Source organism: Sorex fumeus, unplaced genomic scaffold (assembly GCF_029834395.1).
Source record: "Sorex fumeus unplaced genomic scaffold, SorFum_2.1 ptg000169l, whole genome shotgun sequence".
NCBI classification, from domain to species: Eukaryota; Metazoa; Chordata; class Mammalia; order Eulipotyphla; family Soricidae; genus Sorex; species Sorex fumeus.
In genome coordinates this window covers 995,352-1,012,874 of record NW_026606226.1, presented here as the reverse complement: position 1 = coordinate 1,012,874, position 17,523 = coordinate 995,352, and the positions used below count along the sequence as shown (strand labels likewise).

At 45.9% G+C, this 17,523-nt stretch overlaps 1 protein-coding gene across 3 annotated transcripts in view; it reads left to right on the top strand.

Annotated features, from left to right (window-relative positions):
* The window catches only part of KMT2A (lysine methyltransferase 2A), a 78,471-nt gene that overhangs the window by 46,894 nt on the left and 14,054 nt on the right, over positions 1-17,523 (top strand). For 2 of the 3 annotated variants that reach the window (XM_056107626.1, XM_056107627.1), the window contains 14 exons: positions 314-445; positions 993-1,106; positions 4,993-5,139; positions 5,549-5,644; positions 5,828-5,948; positions 7,282-7,395; positions 8,402-8,586; positions 9,301-9,474; positions 10,380-10,490; positions 10,792-10,865; positions 11,849-12,042; positions 12,855-12,961; positions 15,780-15,917; positions 17,174-17,332. In XM_056107626.1, coding sequence (XP_055963601.1) covers positions 314-445; positions 993-1,106; positions 4,993-5,139; positions 5,549-5,644; positions 5,828-5,948; positions 7,282-7,395; positions 8,402-8,586; positions 9,301-9,474; positions 10,380-10,490; positions 10,792-10,865; positions 11,849-12,042; positions 12,855-12,961; positions 15,780-15,917; positions 17,174-17,332 — 1,866 coding nt within the window. Of the gene's footprint in view, positions 1-313; positions 446-992; positions 1,107-4,992; positions 5,140-5,548; positions 5,645-5,827; positions 5,949-7,281; positions 7,405-8,401; positions 8,587-9,300; positions 9,475-10,379; positions 10,491-10,791; positions 10,866-11,848; positions 12,043-12,854; positions 12,962-15,779; positions 15,918-17,173; positions 17,333-17,523 lie in introns of all 3 variants that reach the window. The other variant, XM_056107625.1, reaches the window with a different exon arrangement.

Below are 17,523 nucleotides of genomic sequence, written 5' to 3'. Positions count from 1 at the left end.
TTCTAGGGATGTAATACAGATTTGTAAATACATCGATGGGAAAGATCTCTCGAAAATATTGTTCTTCTAGGACATTTATATTGGGGGAAAATGTTTTCCCAGTGTCTCATATAATCTGTGTGATACCTGGGCCTGAACTAGGGTCTCGCACGTGCACGCAAGGCAAGTGCTCAGCCACTGAGCCCCGCCTTTCCCTGGCCTGTTCCTGAGACCCGTTGATATGATTTCTCATTTGCAATATCTATCACCCGTGGCAAAAGTGAAGGCAAGTCAGGTGTGGTCTCTGTTCTTTATCTCTCTTCTATCTTCATAGGAAAAACCATCTCCGATCAGTAAGCAGGAGAATGCAGGTACTTTGAACATCCTCAGTACTCTCTCCAATGGCAATAGTTCTAAGCAAAAAATCCCAGCAGATGGAGTCCATAGGATCAGAGTGGACTTTAAGGTAAAAGTATCTAGTGACCATGTAGTTTGTTGAGTGTCATGGGCTGTAAATCAAGAGAAGGATGTTACCCCAAGGTGTTAGAAGAGGAAATTCATCGCCAAGTGTGGGGGAATGAACAAGAACTACTGTGAGGTGGGTTCAGGCGTGTGTGAGCTCTGGGGTCAGTGCTCAGGGGCGGTGGGGGCATTACCTAGGAACTGGCTGAAGACAAGGCACCGAAACCCACCCACCCTCCGTGGATGAGGACAGACTGAGCGCATGCACCATTCACGAAGCAGCCGCAGGCCGCGGTGAATGTTGAATCCTCACAGCACTGAGGGAGATTCAGCCCCACTGTCATGATAGTGTTGGTAGAAGGGAAAGGAATAGGTGAGCATGTAAGAGTTTGTGTCTGGGAGTAAAACATTGAAAGCTCTTCCTTGCTTCTTGGCATGAAATATTCTCGATGTTCTGATGTTACTCTGAGTTTCATACTTTCCCCCATATTTTTAATCTACAGGTGGGTCATTGTTCAATGTTCCTAAATGGTCTTTCTTGCTTCCCACAGGAGGATTGTGAAGCAGAGAACGTGTGGGAGATGGGAGGCTTAGGAATTCTGACCTCTGTTCCTATAACACCCAGGGTGGTTTGCTTCCTCTGTGCCAGTAGCGGGCATGTGGAGGTAAGTCACCCACAGCTGCCTGGAGGACACAACAGTCGATCATTTTGCTGTGATGGAGGGAAGAATTTTATTTTCTCTTTTGTTGGTGTGTAGCAGATACTGGCTCCTGTTTAAAGCAGAAGTCAAAGATAGACTTGTGAAGTTTTGGTTTTTTGGCTTGTTTGTTGTTTTTAAAGCTTTACAAGGAAGGAATCTGCATCTTATTAAAGTAACAAGATTACTAAGCGTGAACAGATTAATGATCTAATTTTTTTATTGTTTTAGCTTTTTTTTTTTTTTTTTTTTTTGCTTTTTGGGTCACACCCGGCGATGCTTAGGAGTTCTTCCTGGCTCTGCACTCAGGAATACTCGGTGCTCAGGGGACCATATCGGATTCTGGAAATCAAACCCAGGTTGGCCACGTGCAAGGCAAACGCCCTACCTGCTGTGCTATTGCTCCAGCCTTTCTTTCTTTATTAAGAGTTCTGTTTTTTTGCTGCTAGCTGCTCACACTTGGAAAAAAATACAAGAGTTCTTTTCGAAAAAGTGATTCTGCTGATAATTATTTTACATTGCAGACTGAAGCCCCCTTATCTGTAAATGATCTTAGCAATTAGTAAGGAAGAAGAATAACTTAATTTCCCAGTAAAAAAGAACAAGAGAAGATTACAGACAGAAATATCAGTTCACAATATGAGAAATAAAACATGAGGCATGGGAGGGATTAAGTCTTACACTGAAAGGCCAGAGCAATAGTGCAGTGGGTAGGGCACTTGCTTTGAACCTGGGTGATGTGGGTTCGATCCCCAGCACCCCATATAGCCCCCCAAGCACCTCTACGAGTGATCCCTGGGTGCAGAGCCAGGACTAAGCCCTGAGCACTGCCAGGGGAACTCTTCCCCGCCCCCTTCCCCCAAAAGGTAGTCTTCCGGTGATCCCCAAATCAGAAATTAAAACTTGGCCAAAAGGATTTTACTTGAATGGGGCTTTCTGTTGGTAGAAATAGAAACTAGTTACAACATTTCTTTCTGAAGGCGTTTGGAAATAGATAGATAGATAGATGTATAAAATCTTTAAAATGGATCCTCTGATAAAGCAGTCATATTCCAGGTATCCATATTAAGGATATAATTAGATGAATCAGCTGTGTTTGTATGTGTAATACCTATTATTCTACAATAAGCCTTAATAAATGCATAATTTAGGATTTTTGTAGTTTCCCAAGCACAAAGTATTTTGGGGAACCATCTGGAGTGGGGGCTCCAACTCAAGGCCTCGCACATGCTTGGCATCCGCGCCAGCCTTTGGGCCACACTCCTGGCTCTGAGCTTGGGGGTTGCTCCCGGCTCTGCTCTAGGGCCCGACTGTGCAGTGCTGAGGATCCAGCCCGGCGCTTCTGCATGCAGAGCATGCGCTCCAGACTTTGAACTCTTTCCCTGGCCCACCAATATTGTTTTACATAAAATTCTAAAAATAACCCAAAAGTCTGTCAACAAGGGGTGACGCCAAGGTTAAGTAAAATCATTTACAGGCTATGCATGGGTGGCAAACCTTAAGGTGTATTGTTGCCTTGGAAAGATGTCTGTGACCTACTGTTGAGTTCAGAAAGCAGTTGGAGGACCACTGGGAAGAGCCCAGGAGAGCACAGAGGGCTGAGCACCTTCCTTGTTTGCGGGCAGCCTGGATCCAGTCAAGGTCCTCTGCGCACCATGGGGCTGGTCTCAGAGCACAGCTGGGAGTGGCCCCCAAACTGCCAGGTGTGGCCCCAACACAAAACAAAATGGCATGGTCTGATTTTTGTTTAGAAAACTAAAAATATGTATGAAGAGGGCCAGAGAGATAGTACAGCAAGCATGCACTTGCCTTGCACACAAATGACGTGGTACCCCTTCTGGCCCCCTTAGCTCCGCCAGGTATGGCCAAAACCAAAACTATGTATGAAGAAAAATTCTGGAAGGATCTACACTAACATTTTAAAAGCTTATTTAAATTGGGTTTGATGCGTGTTTTCTCCTTATTTTTCTTTCTTTCTATGAGACTTTTGCAGTATGTGCTCCTTTTACAATAGGGGCGAGAGAACGCAGCACAGTTCTAAATTGTAAGCAGTGTCGCCTCATTTCTACAGTCCTGAGTACCTCTGAGTACCGATCATGACAGACCGTGGAAACCAGACAGAAAATTCAGAGCAGGATTGTCATTAGGATGTTGAGCTCTCATAAGACTCACTAGCTGGGGCTGGAGCAATAGCACAGCGGGTAGGGCGTTTGCCTTGCACGCAGCCGACCCGGGTTCGATTCCCAGCATCCCATATGGTCCCCTGAGCATTGCCAGGTGTGACCTAAACAGTGGGGTAAAAAAAAGACTCACTAGCTAAGAGAGTAAGTCCTACCTGTTTAAAATCAAACTATTCACTAACCGGGCTAGATGCTAACGCCCGGTACTCCTTCTGTAAGCAGCTGTTTCCTAGTGCCTGGATAAGCAATGTCTTTTTCTGAAGGCCAGAGTTGCTTTCGAGACAAATAACCTGCACACAGTGCCAGGGGTCCACTGTGTCCTTTTCCCTTGATCATCTAAAGCTTTGCATCTGTCCAAACACTCCACGGGAATCACTTCTGTAACACCAGCTGTTCAACTTCTGATATAGAATAGTTTTCGTTCCATGACATAAAGGGTGTAACTTAATTCATGTGGAGTTGTACACAGTGGTCCTGCAGACTGACACCTGTATCGCACCCACTCCTCACACAGGGCTTGTGCTTGTTTAATTTTCCTCCACTTATTGGAGTTTTTAGAAACTTTTTATGTTGACCTGATTTTGTACAGAAAACTTACGCATGCCACAGAGATTTTTCTCTATACCCTTCACCCAAATTCCCTAAATGTTCACCCTTTATTCTTTCTTTGTCTGCATATATTTTACATAATACGAAGTAAAATGTTACAATCTATATAGCGACACCTTATTTAGAAGGGGGCTTGTTTTGGGCCAACCCCACCTGTGCAGGGCTTCTACCTGACTCCTGGCAATGTCTAGGGAAGGGACCCTGGACTCTTTCATGCTGGCCTAGAAACACCTTTTTCCCCCTTAAAACTTAAAAGATCAAGTTGCAGATAAGTAGTAATATATATTTCCTAAAGCCAAGGACCTGCTCTTGTATAACCACAATATACTTAATAAAATTAGGAGAGTATTATCAGTATATTACTATGGCCTATGGGCTGGAGCGATAGCAGAGTGGGTAGGGCATTTGCCTTGCATGCAGCCAACATGGTCGACCCGAGTTCGATTCCTCCGCCCCTCTCGGAGAGCCTACCGAGAGTATCTCGCCAAGCTACCGAGAGTATCTTGCCCGCCTGGCAAAGCCTGGCAAGCTACCTGTGACGTATTCGATATGCCAAACACAGTAACAACAAGTCTCACAATGGAGACGTTACTGGGCCTGCTCGAGCAAATTGATGAACAATGGGAGGACAGTGACAGTGACAGCCATGAGCATTCAATGTAAGAACACCAAAGAGGGGGTTGGAGCGATAGCACAGTGGTAGGGTGTTTGCCTTGCACGCAGCCAATATGGCCAACCCGAGTTCGATTCCTCCGCCCCTCTCGGAGAGCCCGGCAAGCTACCGAGAGTATTGGATATGCCAAACACAGTAACAACAAAGTCTCCAATGGAGACGTTACTGGGCCCGCTCGAGCAAATCGACCTTGGCATATCTAGCTGCATTATATATTCTACCATTACCTTTAGTTCTGGGGAGTCTCCTGCAGCCAGATATTGTGGGGGTTTTCTCTTTCAATGTGGTCGTTGCTCGGGGGGCATATAGTGGACACCCAAACACAGAATGTGTAAGTGGGGCTCAGTTGCTGTGTCTCCCTTCCCGGACAAGTGTTCCCATCTTCCCCTAGTTTGTGTATTGCCAAGTCTGTTGTGAGCCCTTCCACAAGTTCTGTTTGGAGGAGAACGAGCGCCCCCTGGAGGACCAGCTGGAGAATTGGTGTTGTCGCCGCTGCAAGTTCTGTCACGTTTGTGGAAGGCAGCATCAGGCTACAAAGGTATGAACTGGAGTCACAAAACCTCTTAGCATTTCTCTCTCCACACGCCCTCATCGCTTCATTTAGGTTTTCGGGTTCTTCTTTCTCACGTGACATTCTATTTGGACTTAATTGGGCATTGTCTGTTTTTCTGTCTTCATTTGGGGAGTGTAGCAGAAAACTTGGGTTAAATAGCCATTTAGGAAAGAAATCAGGTCCATATTACATGACTGTTCATCACGGAGTACCTGAGGCAGGAAGTAAATCCCCGAGTTTAACTGAGAGTAAATAATCCGTGAGAAGATCTAAGCTGTTTGAACGGTAGAAGTGTCTAACCGGAAGATGACTAGGGGGAGGTTCTCCTCTTTGCCCGGCTCTCTCTTTAGCCAGCAAACTAGATTTATTTTATTTTCATTTTTCTATTTTATAGCAGCTGCTGGAGTGTAATAAGTGCCGAAACAGCTATCACCCTGAGTGCCTGGGACCAAATTACCCCACCAAACCCACCAAGAAAAAGAAAGTTTGGGTGAGACACACTTTCTACTGTTTTCAGCACACTTGTCACGGGGCATCCTGGAGGAGTTGGTGGATAGTTTTTGCCTCTATTATTAGGAAAAGCCACCTGGGAAGAGAAGTGCTCTAGAAAGCGATGCGGAAGAGAGCTGCTCGAACAGAGGGTTCCTCACAAGTCTCCTTTCCTTTATCCCAGATCTGTACCAAGTGTGTTCGCTGCAAGAGCTGTGGGGCCACAACACCAGGCAAAGGCTGGGATGCACAGTGGTCTCATGACTTCTCCCTGTGCCACGATTGTGCCAAACTCTTTGCAAAAGGTACTCAGCACCTTTTCTGCAACTTTAAAGAGGACACTTGGGAGTTGCGGGGTGAACTGGATATTCCAGTAGAGGAAGATGAAAAATGACACACCATGTCGGGGATGCCATTCAGGGATACCATTAAGTTCATTAGGTCCCTAGATGGTTCCTTCCTTCCTTCCTTCCTTCCTTTCCTTCCATCCATCCCTCTCACCCTCTTTTTTCCTCCCTGTCTTCCTCCCTCTCCTTCTTTTCCTCCTTCCCTCCTTATCTCTCTCCCTCCTCCCTTCCTTCCTTCTTCCCTCTCTCTTTGTGCTTTACAGAAGTAATTATAGCAATGAAAATGTTGTGGTGTTTTTTTCTGTTTTAACTTTATAAGGGAAGGTGACTTTTTAAGTCATGAAGAAATGCTCTGAGCCAGTATTTCCCACCGTGAGGTGCATCTGTCTTAGATTCTTTCAGAAGTGATTCTTGGTGCTACTTAGATAAGCTTTTTTACTTCAGTAGTTATACTAAAGAAAATTTGTAGCTAATGCATTAAACTTTTCACTGACTGAGATAATAAAGATATGAAGTTCAATGTTGGAGCTTTTAAAAATAAGTATTGGAGGGACTAGAGTGATAGCACAGTGGATAGGGCATTTGCCTTGCACGTGGCCGACTCATGTTTGATCCCCAGTATCCCATATGGTCCCCTAAGCATCACCACGAGTGATTCCTGAGTGCAAAGCCAGGAGTGACCCCTGTGCATCACTGGGTATGACCCAAAAAGGAAAAAAAAAGTCTTGGGCTCAGATCAGTTGGTCTAGCAGGTAGGGACCTGGGTTTGATCCCTGACACCTCATAAGAGCTCAGAGACAGGTGAAAGCCCTGAGCACCAGCTGGGCGTGGCACGAAAACAAAATACTAAGTCTCAGTGTTAAGACTATGAAGCAAAAAAAACAAAGAAGGATACAGAGAACAAATTAATGTAGCTTGTAAGTGATGCTGAATTTAGCAAGTGTTACTTGATGCTCTGAAGTAAAAAGCACCAAGAATAAGTTAAAAGTATCAATTAGGCATTTTCCCTCTATCTTATCCCTTTTTAAAAAATGCAAGCCTAGGGTGCTGGGAGACAGCTGAGGATTAAAGCTCTTGCCTTGTGGCCATTGGCCTTCGTCTGAGGTCCCTTGGGGACCTAGTGGCTAAGTCTGAGAGTTCCGAATCCACAGGCGACAACTTTCTGTGGGTGGGTCTAGCATTTGGCAGTGATTCCATAACAACATGGAGGTTTGCTTGTTAGAGCAGGTTGACGGGGGTGAGTCAAAGTCGAAGCCCAAACTCACTGCCGAAAACTCTGCTTTGCTTTCAGGAAACTTCTGTCCTCTGTGCGATAAATGCTACGACGATGATGACTATGAGAGCAAGATGATGCAATGTGGGAAGTGTGACCGCTGGGTCCACTCCAAGTGCGAGAATCTTTCAGGTACAGAAGGTTGGAGTCTTTTTATTACACTTACTTCTTTCTTTCTAGTCTCCAGGGTAGTGTCAGCCTCGAAGGCCGGTAGTGTCGTTATTCAAAACCTTCTTAAATATTTTCCAAAAATTTGGGCCTCTAGTCAAGCAATGTTATATTAAACTTATACTCCTTGGTCTTAAACATATTTCTTTAAAGTATTGCTGTATCTCTTTGACCAAATCCTGATTCGTGTTAAGAATGTCCCCGTGAGGGCTGGAAAGAATAGCAGGTCCCTCGGGTTCCAGCCCTATGGCAGGCCCAGCCGGGAGGGAGCCCTGAGCACTGGACAGCAGGTCGTGGCCTCGGAAACAAAAGGAGACTGGGAGGGAACTCATGAAGCTGACCGTTTACTTTACTGCAGGACACCCAGATGCCATTTCTGGCAATGCATGATAACTCCAGCCAAGTGTAACCCCCAAACAAACCCACAAATCATAAAAAGAGCGTCCTTGGGGCTGGCTGGAGCAATAGCACAGCGGATAGGGCATTTGCTTTGCATGAGGCCGACCCGGGTTCGATTCCCAGCATCCCATATGGTCCCCTGAGCACCGCCAGGGGTAATTCCTGAGTGCAGAGCCAGGAGTAACCCCTGGGCATCGCCAGGTGTAACCCAAAAAGCAAAAAAAAAAGAGTGTCCTTTGTAAAATTGAGTACATCTGAGATCCTAAGGAACGTTAGAATCTTGACAGTGCAGGTCTAGAGCATTCATACGGCAGGGAGGGTGTTTGCTTTGCACACGGCCAATCCAAGTTCGATCCCAGCATCCCTTAGGGTCCCCTGAGCACTGGCAGGAGTAATTCCTGGGTGCAGAGGCAAGAGTAACCCCTGTGTATTGCTGCGTGTGACCCCCAAAAAGGAATCTTCACAGTGCTGCTGATGCGTAGGTTCAGAGTGAGCTTAGTGGAATAGTTTGCTCTTCTTCCACTCTCCTGTTCCTTCGAATCCCTCATCAGTGTCTGTTTTGTTTTCCTAGATGAGATGTACGAGATTCTGTCTAACCTGCCCGAGAGTGTGGCCTACACTTGTGTGAACTGCACTGAGCGGCACCCTGCCGAGTGGCGGCTGGCCCTGGAGAAGGAGCTGCAGCTCTCCCTGAAGCAAGTCCTGACCGCGCTGTTGAACTCCCGAACCACCAGTCACTTGTTGCGTTACCGACAGGTGGGTCCCTGCGGGTCCGTGGAGTGCAGATCTCCGCGCTCCGAGAGCGAAGCAGTGCAGGGTTCCGCCAGGCCCGGGACCTCTCACAACCACTTCCCTGCCCCCATCCTCGTTGATATTCAAAGGATTTTCCTGGGTGTCTCATTTTTATTTTTTTTATTTTTTTATTTATTTTTGGCTTTTGGGGTCACACCCAAATATGGGATGCTGGGAATTGAACCCAGGTCGGCCGCATGCAAGGCAAACGCCCTACCCGCTGTACAATCGCTCCAGCCCCCTGGGTGCCTCAATTTTATTTTATTTTTATTTATTTATCTTTCTGTTTATTTTGGCTTTTTGGGTCACACCCAGCAATGCACAGGGGTTACTCCTGGCTTTGCACTCAGGAATTACTCCTGGCGGTGCTCAGGGAACCATATGGGATGCTGGGAATTGGACCCGGATCAGCCTCGTGCAAGGCAAACGCCCTACCAGCTGTACTATTGCTCCAGCTCCTCGATTTTGTTTTATTAAGAAACCTTTTGTATCGGGCTGAGGAGATGACTCAGGCGGCTAATGTGCTTTTCACGCAGGAGGCCCACTGTGGGCCCCTGCTCACCGCCAGGAGCTACCCCCAAGCTATTGCAGAGTGTGCCCCCCGCCCCCCGCAAAGATAAATAAGTTATTGCAAGAACCCTGCATGAGGTAAAAGGAGCATCTCTTTTCTGGCAACAGGCTGCCAAGCCCCCAGACTTAAACCCTGAAACGGAGGAGAGTATACCTTCCCGCAGCTCCCCGGAAGGACCCGACCCACCAGTGCTTACCGAAGTCAGCAAGCAGGAAGACCAGCAGCCTTTAGACCTGGAAGGAGTCAAACGGAAAATGGACCAAGGGAACTACACCTCTGTGGTATGTCTCAGCCACACACCACCCGGTCTCCATACCCGCTGAGTTGCTTCAGGTCTCAAGGGGTAGATGAGGTCGGGGTGTGCACTCCAGATGATTTGAATTATATTTAGCAACGTCACGTGACTCTACCTAAAAATATGGGTGCTATTTTAGCTCTGTGCTTCAAAAGATGCATTATGATAGGGAAGGGCGTGTCTTAAAATGATTCTATCTTTTTGAGCTCTTTCAAACTTCTTTCTTTTTCTTTTCCTTTTTTGTTCTTTGGGCCATGCTCAGGGCTTCCTCCTGGCTCTGCACTCAGGAATTACTCCTGAATGTGCTTGGGGGATCATATGGGATGCCGGATGTCGAACTCAGGTCTGCCAGGTGCAAGGCAAATGCCCTCTGCACTATACTATCACTCCAGCCCTTCAAAATTATTTTTCTATCGTATGAAGAAGTTTACGTGAAAGTGCTATAGAGAACTTTGTTGGCTCACCCCCTCTGAGATCAAATAGAAATAGTATCTCTATGGGGTATTTATTTGTTGGAAGATGGTTGTTCTAATAATCTCACCAAATTAATCTCAAAGAAGATTATCTGCTAATAATATTTTAATACTGATCTTCTACTGGATCATGGTTTCTCTTTGATTGTTAATTTTGGTTTAGTACCAGGTATGGCTCTGCTTGGATACGTCACCATGGCACAACTAACTTGCTGCATTCTTGCCTTACTTGCCTGGCATCTCTCGACTGCAATGTTAATTGTGAAACGAATCCCAAAGGCCTCTGCCAACAATGAGATTACACTGCACGACAAAAATAGGGTGTGCATCTTCCATGCAGAATGCCTTCAGAGGAAGGGGGACGTGGTTTTGAGAGCACAGGGTGTGATGGTTAAGTAACACTGTTTTTTGCCTCCAGTTGGAGTTCAGTGATGATATCGTGAAGATCATCCAAGCAGCCATGAATTCCGATGGAGGGCAGCCGGAGGTTAAAAAGGCCAACAGTATGGTCAAGTCCTTCTTTATTCGGGTGAGTATCACTTACAATTCATGTTTTGAATGCTTATCTGTGGGGGATCACCCCTTGAATAGGACAGATTGTTCTCTTCTGCGATTTGCTTTGCCATATGTGTAAAACATCTTTGGTTTAATATGTTCTTCTGATTCTTTGGGAGGAAGTCGGTGACATTGCCAGAGTGGGTGCCAAGATCCCTTGGTGACCTGAAATTGTCCTCTTGCTGACAGAGAATCTTGGGGGGAAATGGTTAAGTTTTATGTAGTTACCAAATGACATTTACATGCTTACGTTTTCTTGCTTGTTTGTTTGTTAGCAAATGGAACGTGTTTTTCCATGGTTCAGTGTCAAAAAGTCCAGATTTTGGGAGCCAAACAAAGTATCGAGCAAGTAAGTTAATTGAGTATAACCTTGATTCTCTTCATCATCTAGCAGAAGTACAGAAGTTCTTCCCTTTCTCTATTGAAGTGTTTCAGAGTAGGTCTTTATATTTAACGGTCCTCTGAAACTTCTTTCAGTCCTATGCCCATACCACCCTGAAAGTGCCCAATCTCCCCTAAAACTTCTTTCCCCTAAAACCTGTGTCTCAGTGGTAGAGAGCTTGCCTCCTCGCTCCTGTGTGTAATGCCCTGGGCTTGATGCTCAGTGCTGCAAAAGCAAAACAAAACTGTCTAATTCCAATTCAGTGCTGGTGGAAAAATAACACTTCTTATTGCAGGCTCTTTCTCTTTACTTCCTCTGTGCACTGTTGGTTAGGGCCTTGGTTGACCTTGCACATATATCCAGTACACATGCTGTGCAAGAAGTCCAATTCAGGCTTACTCTGACTGTCCTGTTTGATTCCATTCAAACAGTGCTCTCTCTGATGCAGGAATTCACCCTTTTAACTTTACTTTGCAGAAAATCCTTTTGATTCTTAGATAAGGTCAGAGCTTGTTTTGAGAAGTTAACTAAGAATAAAACATCACTTTATTTATTTTAAATAATCAAGTCCTTTTTAGGCATTTTTGGTCAGGACACAGGGCAGTTTTCAAGTTCTCTGAGACTTGTTAGATTTTGAGAGTGATGTTTGCACGAGCCGAACCTGATGGTACCAAGAATTTGTTTTGCGGGCTGGTGAGATAGTACAGCGGGTAGGGTGCTTGCCTTGCATTCAGCCGACCTGGATTCGATCCCTGGCACCCCATATGTCCCCCAAGCTCACACAGAGTAATTCCTAGGCATAAAACCAGAAATAACAAGCATTGCCGAATGTGGCCCAAAAATCTTTAAAAAAAAAATAAATAAATAAAAGAAGAAGAAGATTTTGTTTTGCGTAGTTCTGGGCCTGTCATAGGTACTCCATCAATCCTTGTTGAATTGATTCTTTCCAGCAGTGGGATGTTACCAAACGCAGTGCTTCCGCCTTCACTTGACCATAACTATGCTCAGTGGCAGGAGCGAGAGGAGAACAGCCACACTGAGCAACCTCCTTTAATGAAGAAGATCATTCCAGCTCCCAAACCTAAAGGGCCTGGAGAACCTGACTCACCCACTCCTCTTCATCCTCCTACTCCACCGATTTTGAGTAAGGCAACCAATGAAAGGTTATCTTCATTTCTCTCTAGATGTGAGTGACTGACTCTGTGGACCTGCAGTTAATGTACTCAGGTAGCAGAAAGAAGAACTTCAGGGTGTATTTTTTTTTTTAATTTTTATTAGTGAAACACCATGAGGTACAGTTGTAGACTGACAAATTTTTGTGCTTGGGTTTCAGTTATACAATGATCAAGTACCCATCCCTCCACCAGTGCCCATTTTCCACCACCACGGATCCCAGTATCCCTCCCACCCCCCACTCCCCACACCCCATCCCACCCTGCCTCTATGGCAGGGCATTCCCCTTTGTTCTCTCTCTCCTGTTGGGTGCTGTGGTTTGTAAAAGAGGCACAGAGTGGCAATCATGTTTGCTCTATAGTCTACTTTCAGTATGCTTCTCCCATCCTGGGAGGATCCTCCCAACAATTCAGGGTGTATTTTAACACAAATGAGATTGTGATATTTTCAGGCCAGGGAGATGACCCCAAGGTCTGAGAGGAGCCCAGTCTTCTATCCCCAGGGCACCAGGTTTGGTCCCCAGCACCAGATGCCCTCACACTGCCACCTAGACCCTGGTGTTTTGCAGTGCTGGGGAAAGCCTCCCGCGCCAAAAAATATATATATTTTTTTATTTATTTAAAATATTATCAAGGAATTGTTGTATTCCAACAGGTGAAGTAGCATAAATTTTAACAGCTTTTGGAAGTTTATTGCTTATAAGCATTTTAAGTGGAATTGTCAGGTTTTGCCCTGGAAACCAGAGTATCACCAATTTTAATGGGATCTCTTATGGGTTCCAAGGTACTGATAGGAGTCGAGAAGATAGTCCAGAACTGAACCCACCCCCTGGCATAGAAGACAACAGACAGTGTGCACTGTGTTTGATGTATGGCGACGACAGTGCCAATGTGAGTACTCAGGGGCCAGACCCCGATCCCCCAACTCCCCCGGAACTCAGTTTCCTGTGTGAACTTGGTGGCTGCATACAGCCAGTTATTCCTGAGTGTCACGTTAGATTGTGGCAGTTGGAGTCTTTTTTCTGTAATTCAATTTTTTGGTTTAAAGTAGAGATTGTTAGCGAGAGCAGTAGTACGGTGGGAAAGGCATTTTCCTTGCATGCAGCTTCAACCCAGGTTCAATCCCCAGCACTCCGTATGGTCCCCTGGGCGCAGAGCCAGGAGTACACCCTGAGCACTGCCAGCTGTGGCCCTACAAAACCCCCAAATAAATTAACAAAATAGATTGTGAGGGGTCCAGAGCAATCGTACAGAGGGCAGGACATATGCCTTGCACACCGGTAACCAGGCATCCCATATGGTCCCCAGAGCACTGCCAAGAGTAATCCATGAGTGCAGAGCTAAGAGTAACCCCTGAGCATCGCTGGGTGTGATCCCAGAAAGCAAAAAGCAAAAAGCTTTTTTAATTAAATTTAAAAAAATAAAATAATTTGTGGGGCCAGATAGATATTGAAGTGGTTTAAGCTATTGCTTTGCATGTGGCCAACCCTAATTCATTCCCCAGTACCATACATGGCTCCCTGAGCACTGGGTATGACACCCTGCCCTCCCAAATATAGTCCACCCATCAAGGGTGTAGCTCAATGGTAGAATACAGTCCTTGCATGGGTAAGGCCCTGGATCTGGTTCCTGGCATCACAAAAATGAATTAAATGTGGTTTGCCTTGACCAGGGCTGTCACTCAATAGCAGAGTACATGTCTCATACAAGGAATCTCAACCTTCTATACCTGGAACCACTTTTTTTTTTTGTTTTGGATCACACACAGCGATGTTCAGGGGTTACTCCTGGCTTTGCACTCAGGAGTTACCCCTGGTGGTGCTCGGGGGACCATATGGGATGCTGGGAATCAAACCCAGGTCGGCCGCATGCAAGGCAAACGCCCTACCCGCTGTGCTATTGCTCCAGCCCCTACCTGGAAGCACTTAAAAAAAAAATAGGGGGCTGGAGCAATAGCACAGCGGGTAGGGCTTTTGCCTTGCATGCGGCTGGCCTGGGTTCAATTCCCAGCATCCCATATGGTTCCCTGAGCAACGCCAGGGATAATTCCTGAGTGCAAAGCCAGGAGTAGCCCCTGTGCATCGCCAGGTGTGCCCCAAAAAGCAAAAAAATAAGTAACATAAAGGAAGAAAAAGAAACAAGAGGGAAAACCCACAAATGATTTATCTTAAATTATTCAATATGCCAAACACAGTAACAACAAAGTCTCCAATGGAGACGTTACTGGGCCCGCTCGAGCAAATCGACAATCAACAGGAGGGCCTTTTACCTTTAACTTGCTAGTGTATAGTAATGTCTGTAGCAACTTCCTCAAAAGATTTTTAGAAATTGGATAAGTTGGAAAATGCATATAAAAGAGATTGTTTTGACTGTAGCAGAGCCAAATGATCAAGTGCTTCAGTTCTGGCTGGCTGCCTAGATACACACCTGTGCCTCTCTGCCTCCTCACTGGCCTGGGCTCAAGAAGCTGACCTATTACTATCGGTCTCACTTTTATCTTTGTTTTTTTTTGGGGGGGTGGGGCTGTGGGCTGAAGGTCATGCCCAGGGGTGTGGTCCTGGCAGTGCTTGGGGGACTATAAGCTATGCCAGGGATTAAACCAGGGTCAGCCACTTACAAGTACCCTAACCTCTCTACTCTTCTCGGCCCACTTTTTTTTTTTTTTTTTTTTTTTTTTTTGCTTTTTGGGTCACACCTGGCAATGCACAGGGGTTCCTCCTGGCTCTGTGCTCAGGAATTATCCCTGGCGGTGCTCAGGGGTCCATATGGGATGCTGGGAATCAAACCCGGATTGGCCGCGTGCAAGGCAAATGCCCTACCCGCTGTGCTATTGCTCTAGCCCCTTTGGCCCACATTTTCATCTTTAAAATTTAAGAGCAAGGGCCAGAGAGTTGGTTCAGTGGTTACAGCATCTACTCCGCATGCTTTTCGCGCTGTATGGTTCCCTAAGCACTGCCAGGTGTGGCCTCAAAATCCCCAAGAAAAAAATTAAAATTTTAAAAAAAGGGGCTGGAGCGATAATAGTACAGCGGGTAAGGCATTTGCCTTGCATGCAGCTGACCCGGGTTCAATTACCAGCATCCCGTAGGGTCCCCTGAGCACCGCCAGGAGTAATTTCTGAGTGCATGAGCCAGGAGTAACCCCTGTGCATCGCCGGGTGTGACTCAAAAAGAAAAAAATAAAAATTGAAAAACAAAATTTAACTGAGACTGGAGAGATAATATTGGAGGTAAGGGACTTGTCTATATGCAGCTGACCCCAGTTTAATCCCCAGCACTCTGAAGAGTTATCCCTGAACAAAACTTAATAGTGACTTTTTTCTTTTTTTTGCTTTTTTTCGGGGGATCATACCCATCGATGCTCAGGGGTTTCTCCTGGCTCTGCACTCAGGAATTACTCCTGGCGGTGCATGGATGGACCATATGGGATGCCGGGGATCAAACCCAGGTCGGCTGCATGCAAGGCAAACACCCTACTCACTGTACTATCACTCCAGTCCCCAAATGGTGACTTTCTTCATTTTTAAGTTAAGGAATTATGATGGGAGCTGGAGGTGCAGCTCCTGGCAGAGGGCCTGGCCTGTGTACAGGCCTCGGCTTGGTCTCCAGCAACACAAAAAAGAGAGAGACAAAGAATTATTAGTTGATATATCAACAGTGTCTTGCCTGATATAAAGCTGATCCCAAGAAAAACTTTCTTTGTCTCTTAGGATGCTGGCCGTTTGCTCTACATTGGCCAAAATGAGTGGACACATGTAAATTGTGCTTTGTGGTCAGCGGAAGTGTTTGAAGATGATGATGGATCATTAAAGAATGTGCATATGGCAGTGATCAGGGGCAAACAGCTGGTAAGAACTTGTGGGGAAATTTCTAGAAAAGATTCCCTCTTGAGCTGGAGAGAGTGCAGAGCGACTGGGGCACTCAAGCCTTGCATAACTGAGCACTGCTGGCGTCTCCCAAAACACGGGAAAAAACAGAAAACTAAGCTGCTTTCCCTCGGGTTTCCTAAAGTTTCTTCAGCAGTAGCTAATGAAACATACCTGTGTGTTCTGTGGATACATTACTGTTCTGGCTCTGGAGCGATTAGTGCAGAGGACATTTTTTAAAGACTTAAGTTTTATCTAATTTGAGAAGTGATTCACAGGTGTCAGATCATTGTTAATATATTGTGATTTAGACAGAGTGATCTCAAAGCTCCCAGTTGAATCAACATTCTCAGGTCCTTTAGGAGAAACCCACATAATTATACACGCATACACGCACACACACAAGTGTGGGGAAATTGACTGGTAAGCAGTGTTAAGGGAGGGAAATTATAAAAGCCATGTTGTGGGGCCGGAGTGATAGCACAGTGGGTGAGGCATTTGCCTTGTAAACGGCCAACCCGGGTTGGATCCCCAGCATCCCATATGGTCCCCCAAGCACCTCCAGGAGTAATTCCTGAGTGCATGAGCCAGGAGTAACCCCTGAGCATCACTGGGTATGACCCAAAAAGAAAAAAAAAAGCCATATTGTGAGAGACAGGGAAGGCAAGATAAAGGATTATCAACGAAAACAAATATAGAGAAAAGTAAGTTGTGCAAAGAACACAGAAATTCTTCCCTGGAGAGAAACCCAGATCATGGCTGACAAAATAAGGTGGTGACTTACAGGTTAGTTTTTGGAGATCTTTGAATCATATGATAGGTTTATCTGTTAAGCCTGGTAACTGGAGAATCCTTATGTTTGTAATGAGAATAATCCTTTTAGAATTAAGTTTTCTGGGGAGATCTAATAGCTTTCTAGCAAGGTGATGCTCTTAGCATTGATCGCCAGAGTTTCATCTTTCTAAATCACTTGTGTCTCCCGAGGGGAAGTAACTAATTAGGTCCCTGTTTGAAATCTAATTGCTGTATCTTAATGTAATCATCAAAGGGCCCCATGGACAATAAGAGAGAGGGTTTGTCAAAGAGGCTTCTTCTCCTCGCTACAGTCTAATCCAGCAGGCCAGCCAGGAGAAACACGAGCTCTTGGAAAGCCTGAGTGGGGGGGTTCCGTCGGGGAGGAGGAGCGGAGTGGGAGATGGCTGGGAGTCCCTCTAAGGCTCTGCTCTCTGGATTGTTAGAGATGCGAATTCTGCCAAAAACCAGGAGCCACTGTGGGTTGCTGCCTCACCTCCTGCACCAGCAACTATCACTTCATGTGTTCCCGAGCCAAGAACTGCGTCTTTCTGGATGATAAAAAAGTATATTGTCAGCGGCATCGGGATTTGATCAAAGGCGAGGTACAACCTTTAGCTGTTTTTCAACTTCTCTGAGAATTCAGGAAAAACCGCCCTGGAAAATGGATGGCAGACTCTGCTTTGCCTTCCTATTAGGTTTTCCTAGAGTTGTCCCTCGTAGCAGCAGTGGGGGGGGGGGGGGGGGGGTTGCTATGAAGCTGAAGGGGGCTGAGATCACTCAGCACTTCTCTAAG